At 34.7% G+C, this 15,381-nt stretch overlaps 1 protein-coding gene across 10 annotated transcripts in view; it reads right to left on the bottom strand.

The window, feature by feature from the left end:
• The window catches only part of Dmd (dystrophin), a 2,465,896-nt gene that overhangs the window by 610,071 nt on the left and 1,840,444 nt on the right, over positions 1–15,381 (bottom strand). For all 10 annotated transcript variants that reach the window (XM_051140917.1, XM_051140916.1, XM_051140911.1 and 7 more), the window contains one exon: positions 7,221–7,338. In XM_051140917.1, the coding sequence (XP_050996874.1) occupies positions 7,221–7,338 (118 nt within the window). The remainder of the gene's footprint in view (positions 1–7,220; positions 7,339–15,381) is intronic.

Below are 15,381 nucleotides of genomic sequence, written 5' to 3'. Positions count from 1 at the left end.
TTATGAATTGCTGACCTTAAGGCCTGGGCTGCTGGTGTTCTGTTCAGGAAGTTGTCTCCTGTGCCAATGTGTTCAAGGACATATGCTCAACTATGTTCATAGCTGCCTTATTTATAATATCCAGAACATGGAAACAGCCTAAGTGTCCCTCAGTAGAAGGATGGATAAAGAAACTGTGGTACATTTACACTATGAAATACTACTCAGCTATTAAAAACCAAGGAATTTCTGAAATTTGTGGACAAATGGATGGAACTAGACCCCTGCTCAGATCTAGCCAACAGACAGGTCATTCCCCATGTTGTGGGCCTGCCTCTGACATGAGCTCTGGAGCCCTCAATTTGATCACTTCCCCTTGGTGACACTCAGAGGAAGGGGAAGCAGGCCATACTGAGGAGACATGATAGGCTGTGGTCATATGGTGGGGGTGGAGGCCCTCTTCTGTCAGAGGTATCAGAGAAGGGAATAGGGGTAAGAGGGAGAGAGCAGGAGACCAGGAAGATATAAGTGAGGGCATAAAAATAGGGATGTAATTTGAATAAGTCTTTTAAAAGAAGCAGTATTATATAGCTCAAGCTGATAAAAAACCAAACCAAACTAAAAAACAATGTGCAACAATTAATAAAAGAGCAAATAAAATATTGTGTATAATACTCTGGTTTTTCTTCTGATAGTATAAATCTGTTGCCTTTTACTGTACCCCATTTTTAAACTGGATTCTTTGGTTTGATGATGATTAATTTTTTGAGTTCTTTATATGTTTTGGATATTATCCCTCTGTCAGATGTAGGGTTGGTGAAGATCTTTTCACAGTCTGAAGGCTGTCATTTTGTTCTCTTGCCAGTGTCTTTGGCTTTACAGAAGGTTTTCAGTTTCATGAGGTCTCATTTATTAATTGTTGATCTTAGAGCATGAGCTGTTGGTGTTCTGATGAGGAAGTTGTCTCCTGGGACAATGAGGTCAAAACTCTGGAGAATCATGGTTATGGGAAGTGAATCTACTCGGACCTGGTCACATAGCTAATGCTATTATTAGGGCCCACTACTACTCTCTACATCTTCAACACATGTAAAGGATAATTCTCTGTTAAACATACACTTATAGGACAAACATAAACAGGAGCAAGAAAAATTATATTCAGCTTATTGTAACTTAAGTACTGACACTTAAATCTCTCAAACACATAATCCTTCATATTCTTTGACTAAGCAGCCTTTCCTTTTGAAAGCTATTTTTATTCTTGAAAATTTTCATAAAAATACATAATATACTTTTAATCATATTTATCCCACTACTATGTTATACCATTTCTATTCAGACTGAATACCCTATTTATTCCCCAAAAGCCCTTTTCTTACTTTCATGACTTTTGTGATTCACAGAATATAATTAGGTTTGCTTGTCTGAGCATAAGGGTTTATTTACTTGGAGACTGGGCAACTTACGATCACTATACCACTAAAGAATGACTCCTTTTCGTCAGCCACAAGTTAGTGCTGATAATTTCTCAAGGTATTTTGGGGTCTCCTAAGCTCCTCTCACATTGTGGTATAATATTGACGGTTTCAAACTCGTACAGGTGTTTATATAACTCCAGTTGATATATAATGATCTTTTGCAGTTTTACCTATCAACTGCTTGAATATCATATAGACATATGTTTGATTTCTAGTTGCTCAAGGATCATCTTCCTATGCCCCAAGAAATTAATTGATCTTTCCCCAAACTTAATTTTCTATCTCTAAAATGTGAATAATAGTACTCAATTTCTTCATTTATTGGGAATAGTGAAATGAAACAATTTCCATGGATTTCCTTACAAACTCAGATAAAATTTTCTTTAATCATTCAAATTTTTTCCACAAACCTTATTTTCTGTCTTCCAAGTAGCCTTCACTGTTAAGTATTTTGAATTGCTGCTCTTTTTGGTGGTGTGATAAACAAACAGCTACTAAAATGTCATTAAATACTCTTTAAATATACAAATAACCCAAACAAATTATATTTAAAATAGCACTAGCTAATGCCCACTGAGGTCTTATCAGGGTTCTGCCCTAAGCATTCCACATGCAATCTCACATAATTCTGAAAAATCTTAAGGCAGATATAAGTAATTCTATTTTATAGAAAAGGAAACTGAGGTCAGAAGTTTATAGAGACTATTCTTTCTATCCAAGGTCACAAAACTAAAAGGGCAATCCAGGCAGTTTGCTCTAAAAAACTTGTATATGCTTTTGTTTTACAGCATCAGAAAGGTAGTCGTGAGAATTATGGGGGAGGGGGAGCTACAAAAGCAAGGCCTTCAAAAATAAATGTAGAGGACTCACATTTGCCAGAATTATTTGTGAAATAGCCAAAATAATAAAATAAAGCAAAGTGCCGAGAGTGTAGGGTGGCCCTACCAGGCCACAGAGGAAGAGGTCATATGTAGTACAGGGGACACTAGATAAACTAAGGTCAGATGTTAGGGGAGGAGGGCTCCCCTTTCTAAGGACTAGGGGAGGTAGGGAAAGAGAATGAGCGAGGGGATGGGATCCGGAGTTGATGAGGGAGGGAGTGGAATCGGGAGGGGATGAGGGAGGGGGTTACAATTAGGATGTAAAGAATTCAAACTACAGAACAAACAGGTAATTTATATTCCTAATCCCACTACATGGAAATAGCTCTGAGATTGTCAGAAATACAAATGTAAATGCATAGAGAGGCTCCATGTTGGCCACAGAGTCTCTGTGACTTATTACTAGAGGCTACTCTTAGTACGGCATGAAGGAAGATTTGCAGATGCCTTAAGTTGGCTCATACAATGAGCAGAAATCTAGCTTTAATTGTTCTGTGCATCCCACACACCTCATACAACTATAATGTTAGAACTGTATACAGTTCTTGTGAGAAATTATGTTTACAGAAAAAAGAACCTGACATGGATGCTGGATAAGACCTACAGGATTCATTCTCTCAGCATGCTGGATGCTGACATCCTGTACCCTAGCTCCAGCCCCAGATGCCTCTGTTGCTGTTACCCATCAGATTTGGACAGCTTCCCGGACAGCATTGTAGAAAGCTTCTGATCCAATTTGGACCAGCATTTCAATCTCCAATTAAGCCTGGAATCTCTCAACATTTAGAAACTGGACTATAAATGCAATCTCTGGCTTACTAAACCATTTTCTCCAAATTTGGGGGACCCATTTCAAGGTATTATTTGCCCCAAGTCAGCCTGAAGAAACATTAAGAGAAGATCAACGTCGCATTCACTCCAAGGAGGGTCATGTAGGTTTCTGTTTGCTCTCTTGGTCTACAAATGCTTATTTTCACTGGGAGGTGGTCATAAGTCACTATTGGGCTTTTACAGAGAAAAAACTAGGTGGAACTCAGGGGCATCTCTCTTTTCCTTTATCTTTCATACGTAGGTAAGAAAATAGGAGCTGAAAAGAAATAAAGGGAGACATAGGGACACAGAGGGAGAATAGAACAAAAGCTAGATGATTGAACCTACTCCTTAACACAAGGCCATAGTATTACTCATAATGAAGGTTATTCCTGAGTCACTGGTATAGGATTTAGTGTATTGATACAAAAGTTGGCCATATCAAATACTTGTCAGATTCTAGCACAAGAATATATATTCTAAGTCTTACAGATAAATATGACTCTATCAATATATGAGGTAAAATAGTTAAATTAGGTTTTCAAAAGCCTCAGAGATAGACAGAATATGGCATTTATAGATGTTTTTATTACCCTAAAGTTTCTTTGACAACAAGACAAGTTAACTCCAGACAACACCCAGCCAACCTCAAAGAAAATGATGAGCATCAAAGAGCCTCCTTATGGAGATGGCTTCAAATGTGGCAAACCAGCCACTGAGCAAAATGTCTTCATTCCTGTCATGAACAGAATTCTGCCTAAAATTGGGCAGCTTAGATGCAGGCAGAGTCGATGGTCAAACTCTGCCAAGACAGGGTAAGAAAGATTTTAATAGTTCCTGCCTTGTTAATAAGTCTGTCAGAGATATTGGGCCAGAAGGCCAAAGATGAGGCTCCTATGTTAAAAGGAGTGTTGAGTGACTACTCAGGCAGTAAAATGTCTCAGTCATTTTGTTCATTTTGGAAGCTGCTACCCTGTACTTATGGTTCACTCAGGAATTTAAGTTTTATTCCTTCTCAAGTCTCTGAAGGGCATTGAAGGCCAGATAGTTTAATTTTACAATCAAGTTTAGTTTGTTAGGGGATAAGATCTTTTTAGATCAAGGTAAGGGAGTTAAGTTATTCGAGTTGAGATAGGATAGATATTGAATTTCATTCAGAAATTTAGACCCAACAAGACAGAAAAGATGTTTACTTCAAGCTTGACAAATACAAATAGTCAAACCACTATGAATGTAACATTTATATGACTCCTGTTTGTTACCTGGTTATCCCTGCTCTATGTAGTTTGTTTTATACATGTGTAATAAAATAAATATATGTGAAAATAAAGCAGTTTTTTCTTTCCATATCCTCTGCTCTGCTCTCCAAGGTATTATGGTATTATGCTTTGCAATATTAATGGGAATAAACAGGAGTTTTGCATAATTCAGATATCTCTAGGGAAGCAACTTCAAATCACTCTTATCTTATGTACTTTTGGTACCTTGACTCAGACCTTTTGAAAAAGAAAGTTACCAGGAATGTTTGACAAATTCAGGAGTGAAAGAACTGGAAAAAATAAACAATCTGAAAACCAGAAAGCAGCAATCCTAATGATGTCTCATTTGAACTCACATAGAAAGAATTTTACTCTAGTACTCATAGTAAAATGAGTATGACCAATACGATTACCTGTAAACAACAGATATCAGGTAAACTTTTGTATAATAAAACATATAACTACATTGTAGACCTAATTATTTGAGGTCCATTAACAGTAGTGAGAAAAATAGCTATTCATTGAGTTTGCTCATGATACAATGTAAGAAACACACACACACAGACCCACACACAGAGACACACAAACACACACACACAGACACACACACACACACACACACATTGTTCCAAGTTTTGAGCTGAGATTTATCAAGTAGTAAAATGACTCAATATAGTATCACATATTTATTAAATGTTTCTCTCTATTTAAATGATTATTTTAAAAGAGTTACTAGGAGACATAGGGCCATAAAAAAGAATATCAAAACCATTATAATGGGAAAATACAAATTTGTAGATATTTCCCACCCTATCTTTTAAAATCAAATTTGTATGAAAAACAATTACATTTTGAAGAGTACTGTAACTTTGTGAGTACTGAATTTCCATCTTATTCCACAGATTTTAAAAAGATGGATAAATTAGAACATGGCAGGGCTACAGACAACATTGTTTAGATAAACATATCTTGTCACAATTATCCTAGCTGGAGCATGAGTGTTTGGAGGTCAGATTCCAGCTTACGCTTTAATAAACACATGACATGTTTCAACAGACTATCTAAATTAGAATTGCTCCCCTTCTACTGAAGTTATTTATAAAGGTTTCATTCCTAAAAGACAAAAGCTTAGAAAAACAGAATTATTCAAATCACTGAAAATTAACAAGGAAATACAAACTTGCCCTCCAGTCACTCAATTGTAATCAATATCTTGAAAAAAAAATAAATACAATAGAGGAAAAAATAATAGGGATAATAGTAAATCTGTATCTGAGTTTGAACAGATATTGTAAAGTGTATTATTTCTACTTTTCTCTTAGGGAAATGAAGCTATTTATCATTAACAAATTAACAAATTACTAAAAGTCTGGTTACTTTTGTATAAATATCTTTACCAAATTTTCATATTTTTTCAGGCAAGAAACAACTCAATTACATATATAATTAAAACTCAATACCCTACTGAGTCATTCATTAAGATTTACTTTTTTGAAATGGCATATTACAACCTGGTAGAGAGCTGTTAGTTTCCATTTTAGGGAAGGAAAGCTCTGATACATCATCTGAGCAACTCATTGTTGGTCATTACAATATTCTAGCCATGCTGGATATATAAATGACATCATGAAACATAAGTTAGAATCATGAAACCTAAGTTTACTCTTCTTTGTCCAAATCAGTAGTCAGAGTCATTGCTTTCTTTCCAATTCTGTTCACCTTCTTCCTGGGATCAGTACTGATACTATTTTCCCATTATCTTTGCAGTCATGGGTTCACGTCACATGTCACAATCAACAGATTAAAAAATTAATGCATACTGCTTTTAGGCTTGTGTCATGAAAAGTTCCTATGAATAATACTCATTCTGTATCTGTGCATTAAACACCTAAGATGTTGTGGATATAAAAATATGGAAGAAAATTGGGTTTCATATGATTTCATAGAGGGAATTTGGGGGATGTAAAAAAATAGGTAAACTACTACAGAAAGACAGCAAGATGTGGGAGCTTACTAGTCACAATAGTTAACGTTGTTCACCTAGTATGTTAGTTTATACACAAATTCATTGTTTGAACCACAATTGGAGTTTAGGTTTCACAACTGTGAATAGGCTATTTAAATTAACACTACTTCAAATGAAAGAGTTGTCTCTAAGAAATGAATGAAAATATACATAATCACAGCACATACATAATTTCATTCTATTGATCACATTAAAAATAGAAACAATAAAGAAGGGATAAACTACTAAAAGGAACAGTATGTCCAGTCAGAAAGAGACTTGCAAATTCTAAGCCTGTTCCTTGTTTTGAAAATTTGAAAAATTTTAGTAACTTGGAAACCAATTATTTACATACGAAAAAGATACTATGAAATTGCATAAGGCAACTTTGTGAAAAATTACTGATACTTATAAGAAACCTAATAAATGATAACCACTGCAGAAGGCACCACAGACAGACATTAAAGATGGTTCAGTAAACAGGTTTTGGCTTAGCCCAACAACCAATAAGATTAGACAGAGACTGCTATTTCCATGAGCACCAGCTCAAATAGACAATAACTAAGAAGCAATATTCCTCCACACTATGTTTACCACATTCACCATGCAATGCCCCAACTTCATGGAAATCTTAAATTTTCAATCCATTGCAATTATATTCAGTTGTTGAATGATTTTATATACTGAAAATGTTCTTAGGTAAAATAGTTATCATATTGAAGTGTTTTACATTTTTTTATACTTTGAGCTGTTATTGAGATTTTCACACATCTGGCCTTAACTTTCCCTAGCCTATTAAGAGACTTACTTCGATCAGTAATGATTGTTCTAGCTTCTTGATTGCCAGTTTTGTTTTTCAAGTTCTGGGCAGCAGTAATGAGTTCTTCCAACTGAGGGCGTCTCTGTTCCAAATCTTGCAGTGTTGCCTGAAAGAAGAAAATATTTCTTGCATTGGGAGTTCTCCAGCATTGTACATTCCTTTTATACAGCATAAAGAAAAATTGCTATTTTCCAACCAGCCAAAACACTTTTAGAAATAAAAAAAGATGTAACTGGATATGAATCTTCTGTTTTCAAGGCTTTTCAGAAAATGACTGTGGAATGTGTTTCACTCTTAGGTACAAGAGGATTTCAAATGAAAATCTTAATTAGAGATTTGTCTCGCTACCTAAATACTAAGAAGGCATCATTTCAATGTGTTTGGGTTTCTCTCAATCAATTTCTAAGAAATGTAATTTTGGCTTAATGACAGTGTACTTTTAAATTTTTAGTAATATATATAATATCACCAAGCTGCAATATTAAGGTGAATGTATATATTTTAGAAATAGAACAATCTCACACATAATTTAATATGTAATTAACTTAAATTCATTACATATAAATTGTGAAGGTGATACAGATGGAATGCAGCAGGTTTCCTTAAAGTTGCCTGACCATTATAATTACCAAACTTTTTTGATCCATTTCAGACCTAATGAAACAAAGAAGAGCTGGTAATACTCATTGGTAATAAATTCTCTACTTCCCCATATTACTATCAATATTTGGAGAACATCACTTAAACACTAATCTCCGGAGTCTTTTTTCATATAAATATTTGGTGTATATGTGGTGTATGTGGTATACATACACACATGTGTGCAGATGCAGTCACCTATCTATATGCACGTGGAGGCCATAGTGTCAGGTGTCTTCCTCTCTCTCTCTCTGCCTTATTTTGTACAGAGTCTTTACAAGAATGTACAACTCACCATTTACAGATTTAATCACAACCAGAAAGCCTTTTGTTTTTACCCCCTGGAAGATGGCATGCTAGAAGCTGGACACTCTTTTTTATTTAATTAATTTATTCAAATTACATTTCAATTGTTTTCCCCTCACTTGTATCTACCAATTCCTCCCTCCCTCCTGTTCTCACCTTATTCCCCTCCCCTAGGTTTATGACCAAGGTGGACCTCCTCCCCCACTATATGGTCATAGCATATCTATCAAGTCTCATCTTGGTAGCCTTCCTATTCATTCTCTGAGTGCCACCAGGCCTCCCCACTATGGAGAAGTGGTCAAATGTGGGGCACCAGAGTTCATGTCAGAATCAGTCCCAACTCTCCACATAACTGTGGAGAATGTATTGGACAAGCACTCTTAAACACTGAGTCATCTCTCAAATCTTCATATAAATAATTTTGTTTTAATAGTGTCTTTTGTAGAATTATGCAAAATAATAAAGTCCATATTTTAAAAGTTACGTATCAATGTTATTAATCTATTAGAACTTCCTTTTGCCTTCAAATATCAAACTCCTTTATTTGCCATCTTACTTTCTATATTAAATGGCCAAGATCTTAATAATAAGAACAAAATATGTGAAAAACTATCAGTCTACTTTGTTCTGGTTTTAAAAATTACATTTTACTTTTATTTGGTGGTGTTAATTACTATTAATTTAAAACCACTCTCACAAATGTTATACGTGCATTTTTATTTTTATTTTTATTTTATCATAGGTCTTTATGCTATCTAGACCAAGGTTCTTGGTCACTCTAGCTATGTTGAGTATGAGTTCTATGTCATGGAGGGGCCTTAAATCAAAACAGATATTGGTTCTTTACTTCCACGAGCTTTGTGACACTATTGCACTAGCATATCTAGCAGATAGGAAAATATTGTTGATCAGAGGGTTTGTAGTTGGGTTGATCTTTATAATTCTCCTTTGGTAGGATGAAGAGGACACTGCAGTACTAAGACACTAGCACATAGGTGTTTATAACCAGAGTACTATCCTGCATCAAAGACACTAGAAAATTCAGGATAGTTTTAGCTATCCATGCATGTGTGTTTCTGTGTGTATGTGTGTGAACATGAAAATTAAATTTTAAACATCTGTGAAGAATTGAAGATCTCTTGGATGTTTTGTGGGGATTGCCTTGAATCTTTAGATTGCTTTTGGTAGGAAGGTAGTTTTTACTACATTAATTTTACTGATTCATGAACATGAAATATCTTTCCCTCTGGTTTCTTCTTCAGTTTCTTTCTTTGGTGTTCTAAAGTTTCCCTTTCTTGGTTAGAGTTACTCCAAGATATTTGAGGCTATGGTGAAAGGTGTTGTTTCTCTCTTGTCTTTCTAAATCCATTTGTCATTTGTATAAAGGAGGGCTATAGATTCTTGTGAGTTAATTTTGTGTCCATCTACTTTCCTGAAAGTGTTTCTTAGCTGTAGGAATTTCCTGACGGAATTTCATGCACTACTTATGTTTCCTATCCTATCATCTAAAAATAAAGGTATTTTTGCTTTTTTTTTTCCTTCCAAAATGTGAAGCTCTTTAGTTAAATTACCTGTTCCCCTTGTCAGAGTAGCCTGTGGACCCAATGAAAGTGCCTGTTGGAGTTGGAGGCTGAGATAAAGTAATGAATAAGACGTGAGAAATATTGTGTGATCCACTAGGAGAATGGGATGGGGGGCAAAGGAGGTTACAGCAGATGGCCTGAGGCAGGGCTGTGGATGAGACTGGGAAACTGGATTTGGAAAATAGGGAGAAGTGAAGATCTGTACTTAGCCTACCTGCTTCCTTGATCACAGTGTATCTCTTATTTTCAGTCTCTTAGTGACTAAACTAGAAATTGTCAGACTTTAAATGTGATTCTAATAACAGGGAAGAGATGAAATTTTGTAGCTAGTAACATTTCTCAATCTTACTTATCTCTTATGCCCTTTGGCACAAAATAATTTTCTAAGAATTTTGGTTTTGGAAAGGGCAAATGTGGATCATTAGTTTGCATTTCCTTTATGAATAGGTACAGATATCAGCTTTCAGATGTAATCTCAATGACTTCTGGTAATATTAAAACAGCATGAAAAACTTATTCAAACATTGTATATTTATTTAGAGCACTTGTTCTTTGTGTGTATTGAAAAATCTGAGAGGCTAGTATTTAAAAAGTCTTCCACATTTGTAAGTTGTGATTGCTCGGAAGAAAAATCTAATTTTCAGGTTTCTAACTTTTATGGTTTCTTTATATAAAAATGTGTTTGAAATATGGAACAAATTGCCAAAGACAGCTATTGGACAGTGCTGAAAAAATTTAAAATAAGAACTGTAGTTGCAGACAGATTTTATAAAATAAGATATAGTCTAGGGTTAGGATGCTAAAAGTTGGTGACCTATGACACAGCAAGTTGACATGTTGCTTTAGAAGGATCTCTTCTCAACTGCAGGATTATAGTTAATAAATCACATACTTTTAAAATGTTACTGTGAAACTAAAAATAAAGTCAAGTACTCACCTCAAATTTGTTAAAGGAAAAAAAATGTAAAAAAGGCATACATTCATCCATTCATTTACTTCTTCATTCATGATAGTACGTGCCTTTTCAAACCCCAGATATTATAGGGGCCATGGATGTGGAAGTGAACAATGTATTTGTTGCAGTTGTATAACTAGTGAGAGTTATTTGTAATACTTGAAAAGTTTTGGATAAGAAGTAACTTCATCAGATTATCTTTCTTTGATTTCACATTAGTTCACTCTCAAATGTTAATATCATTGTTTACTTTTGACTTGAAGGTATATTACAGGATGTTTGTTTTTCTTTTGTTTACTCTTAGGATTTTCTTTTTTAATATATTTTATTAATTTATTCTTGTTACATCTCAATGGTTATTCCATCCCTTGTATCCTCCCATTCCTCCTTCCCTCCCATTTTCCCCTTATTCCCCTCCACTATGACTGTAACTGAGGGGGACCTCCTCCCCCTGTATATGCTCATATGGATGGGGAGGCCTGGTGGCACTCAGAGGAAGAATAGCAGGCTACTTTTAGGATTTTCAGATTCCTTTGATAAGTGTGTTTGTAAAAGTAACTCTTTAAGGTTCACTTGAACTTTCCGAGATTCTAAATTAAATCTGACCAAAGTAACAGCTTTTAATGCTGAAATTAGCAACCATGTCAATTTAGTCTTAAGAGAAGCCATTTTCTCCTCTAATGAACAAAATTCATCTCAGGCTATTGTGAAACCTGTTCTCTAGTTGGGCAATTCTCTAATTCTGCTGATACACACATGCTTTGTAAGCACCCAAGAAGATTATTAATGACATCCTTTGGAGAAACCGCATAAAAACAGAAGTACCTTCTCAACTGGAATACAGTTGGGTATTTCTGAGCAAAATCACGGATCTTTATTACATTCATTGGTCAAGACAAACAAACATCCATTTCAAAAACAATTTTTACAGTAATGTATTTTGCTGTGGAATTCAGCAGACATTAATATTCTCTCTAAAATCACTTTTCCATATGGTAGAATAAGAACATTCTTTGATTTTCTTTGTAGAAAAAGGAAAAAATTTAAGTATTTTCCATGAATAAAATACAAATATAACAACTGAAGACCATTTTGTAAGAAACAGAACACTATAATATAATGTGGATAAAGGTTATATTTTCATTTATTTTCCATTTGTGAATTTTATTTTCTTTTTCTTTTATACCTTTTTGCCTCAGCAACCTAAATGAATCCTATAACTTGTAAAATACAAGGAGTTTCCTATAGAGCTACTCAAATGTCAGAAAACACTTTAGATTAAATAATTATTCGAAGTACCTACTTTCCAAATATCTATCTTTCAAATTCTATTCTTTGTCCCAATATGCGACCCATCAAAGACACTGTAACTAATCTACATCCTCAGATTAAAACCAGGGTGCCTCTATCATTCACCTTTTTCATTGTAGCACTCCTCATGCAAAAATAAATAGAAAGATAAGTGCTCTTGTTTATTTTTCTGCTATGAGCCAAAATATTTATTACATAAATAATTTACATAAATAAGACTAAAGCCATTACATGCTTAACAGTACTTAAGCATGGTAATTTATTGTGTCTACATGGGTTCTATCATTCTGCAAGAAACAAAACACAGGAAAAGGAAGGAATCAATGCTACTTCTAAGAAGACCTAAGGCAACAGCTATCAGGCTTTACTACAAACAGCTTACCCCTTGGAGATGAGAATTCATCATGGATTCCACTAGCTGAGCAAAGGTAGAGAAAAAAATAAATCTTCAAATACAAAGTGAATCAAAAGTCTTTAATCCTACTAAATCCCCCCAGAGTTGAGGGCAATGATTATAAATAGTAATTCTATAAAAAGGAAGTTCAACAGTGAAACCATATATTCTATAAAGTAGGTCATTTTAGGTTGCCAGAAAAAATTATATTTTCACACTCCTTTAAAAAGGAATTATACCTAAATAATACTAAAATAGAAATATATGGAATGAACTAAATATTTATTTCTTCTATATCTAAAGTAAGACCTTAACCATGTTTTTCCTATTGAATATTCTTCATAAAGTTTCAGTTAAAACAAACATTCATGGTGACTTTCAATTGTTGCCATTTTTTCATTTTTCTTTTAAATTAATCAGATTACATCCCAATTGCTATCTCCTCACTTGTATCTTCCTGTTCCCACCCTCCTCCCCTTTTCACCCTATTTCCCTCCCCTAGACCTCTGACAGAAGGAAACCTCCTTCCCCACCATAAACAACCATGGATTAAGCTTAAATATGATAAAAATTCTTGTACATTATAACTTAAGAATATCCCCAAGGATTGTTCTGTAGTTTCATACCTTGTCATATATGGCGAGTGATAAACATTTGGGTGGGTCCATTACTACTTTGTAGCTTTTTTGTAACCCTTTCTACAAATTGTTCTTCACCAAGTCTTAATGTGGTGGGTATAGTAAGAGCAACTCTGTAAAGGTGGCATATTTCCCCACAACCTTCTATTTCCTTCACATGAAGTCAGATGTGGTTTTAACAGCTCTACAGCATTCCTTAATCCTTTTCAATTTCTTTTTTTTTTAATTAAAGACATTTTTATTGTTTTAAGGATTCTTTGACAATAAGACAGGTTAACTCCTGGCAACACCCAGCCTACCTCAAAGATGATGATGAGCATCAATGAACTTCTTTCTTTCTTTTTTTTTTTTTTGATTTTTTAAAAATTTTATTAATTTATTCATATTACATCTCAATGGTTATCCCCTCCCTTGTATCTTCCCATTCCTCCGTCCCTCCCATTTCCCCCTTCCTCCCCTCCCCTATGACTGTGTCTGAGGAGGACTTCCTCACCCTGTATATGCTCATACGGTATCAATTTCCTTTTATAAACATATTTCCTGAATGTTTTCTCCTTTTGACTCAATATGAAACATGTGCTTATAGCTCATAATATACCCACTTCTGACACTTTAGATGTGAAGTTTATCATCAACACATTTTAAAATACACAGCATATTATGATTCCATGATATTTTCATGTATCATCAATTACAGACACTAGTAAACACAGCTCTCAATATGCTTTCTATGGTTTGATTTTTTTTGTTGTTGTTGTTGTTTTTTTTTTTTGTTTTGTTTTTTCGAGACAGGGTTTCTCTGTGTAGCGTTGGCCATCCTGGACTCACTTTGTAGACCAGGCTGGCCTGGAACTCACAACGATCCGCCTGCCTCTGCCTCCCGAGTGCTGGGATTAAAGGCCTGCGCCACCACACCTGGCTTGGGTTGACTATTTAAGATCCAATTTAATTACAATCAGTATCTTCCTTTACCTCTTTTTAGAAAGCATTGTTTCTTATTTTTTTAAGATTGTAGCCATTACTATTTTCAAAATGTAATTAAGAAAAACATTTGGGTGCATTGTGCTGATGATCATAGGGTCCCCTTCTACTTATGCAGCTTAAAATCTATGGTATATCAAACATAACAAAGAACTCTTTGTTGTAACAACACTTAACTGCTTGGAAGTAACAAAAGACATTGAATGTGTTTTTCAAACAAGTTAGGCCAAAAATATTATAACCTTTTTGAATGATAATTTCCCCCCAGAAGACTGAGGCTTCAATCAGGGTCAGCCTTCAGGAGCGTGAAATGCATGGAAAGGACCCCTACTTTCATTTGCAACTCACAAAATGTTAAATATTTTTCTTAACAAAAGGTCTTCCATTTGATACTGGGTCCCATAAATTATATATTTTTCCTTGGTCATAAAACTATTACATTGACAAAGAATAAGAGTTGTGAGTCTTGTTTAAAGTACGAGATAATTGTTAATTATTAAACAATTAATTTTATTTCCTAATTATTTAAACCATCATTAAACCATCATGTAAGTATATCTTGTTAGTTCCTGGATATGTATTTTAATATATGAGAAAATAAATCACAACCTTTTAAAAGTTTTTGCTTGGGGGGGGAAGAAATCTCTTTTGCCTTCAGGAAAATATTATATACTGAATTAGTCATGGTTTTGCAGTAAATAAGATTTCATTCAATCTGGGATGAGGAAACTTTTCTTTCCAGAGGTTAAAAAACTAAGAAAAGAGGAACAGTAAGTAGAAACTGAAAAAAGAGCTACAAGGAGATTATTTAGTAATAGGAGGCATAGTAATCACTGAAGGGCCCCAAAGATCCCTGGACTGATTCTCCTCCCTGTGGCTGATTTGTTGGAACCTTACGTCAAGAAGACATTGGAAGCTAGCATGCAGGAAGTCAGAGGCAGACAGATATCTGTGAGTTCAAGGCCAGCCTGATCTAATCAAGTCCAGGACAGCCAAATCTACATAGAGAAGCCCTGTCTTGCAAAGCGAAAAACAAAACAAAACAAAACTAGATATTGACAATGGATGAGTCCATTATTGAGGTTCCTACTTTCAAGTGCTCAGGGTAGAAAGGAAGATAGACACTGGAATGTAACAAGGAAAGGTCAGCAATGATAATCAAAGTGAATGTTAATGACATTAATAACTCTTAAAATGCATGAGGTAAGAAAACAGCTTCTGAGGTATATAAGAGAAGAGTTCATATAAGGACTTCACAGCACCTAAACCTCAGATAATTTAGTTAAATCATAAGAATGGCATTTTAAGCAAGAAAAAGCATGAACTAGTCATAGCAATGAAA

The sequence above is a fragment of the Acomys russatus genome, chromosome X (assembly GCF_903995435.1).
Source record: "Acomys russatus chromosome X, mAcoRus1.1, whole genome shotgun sequence".
In the NCBI taxonomy this organism is placed as follows: Eukaryota; Metazoa; Chordata; class Mammalia; order Rodentia; family Muridae; genus Acomys; species Acomys russatus.
This window is presented reverse-complemented; position numbering and strand designations above follow the sequence as displayed.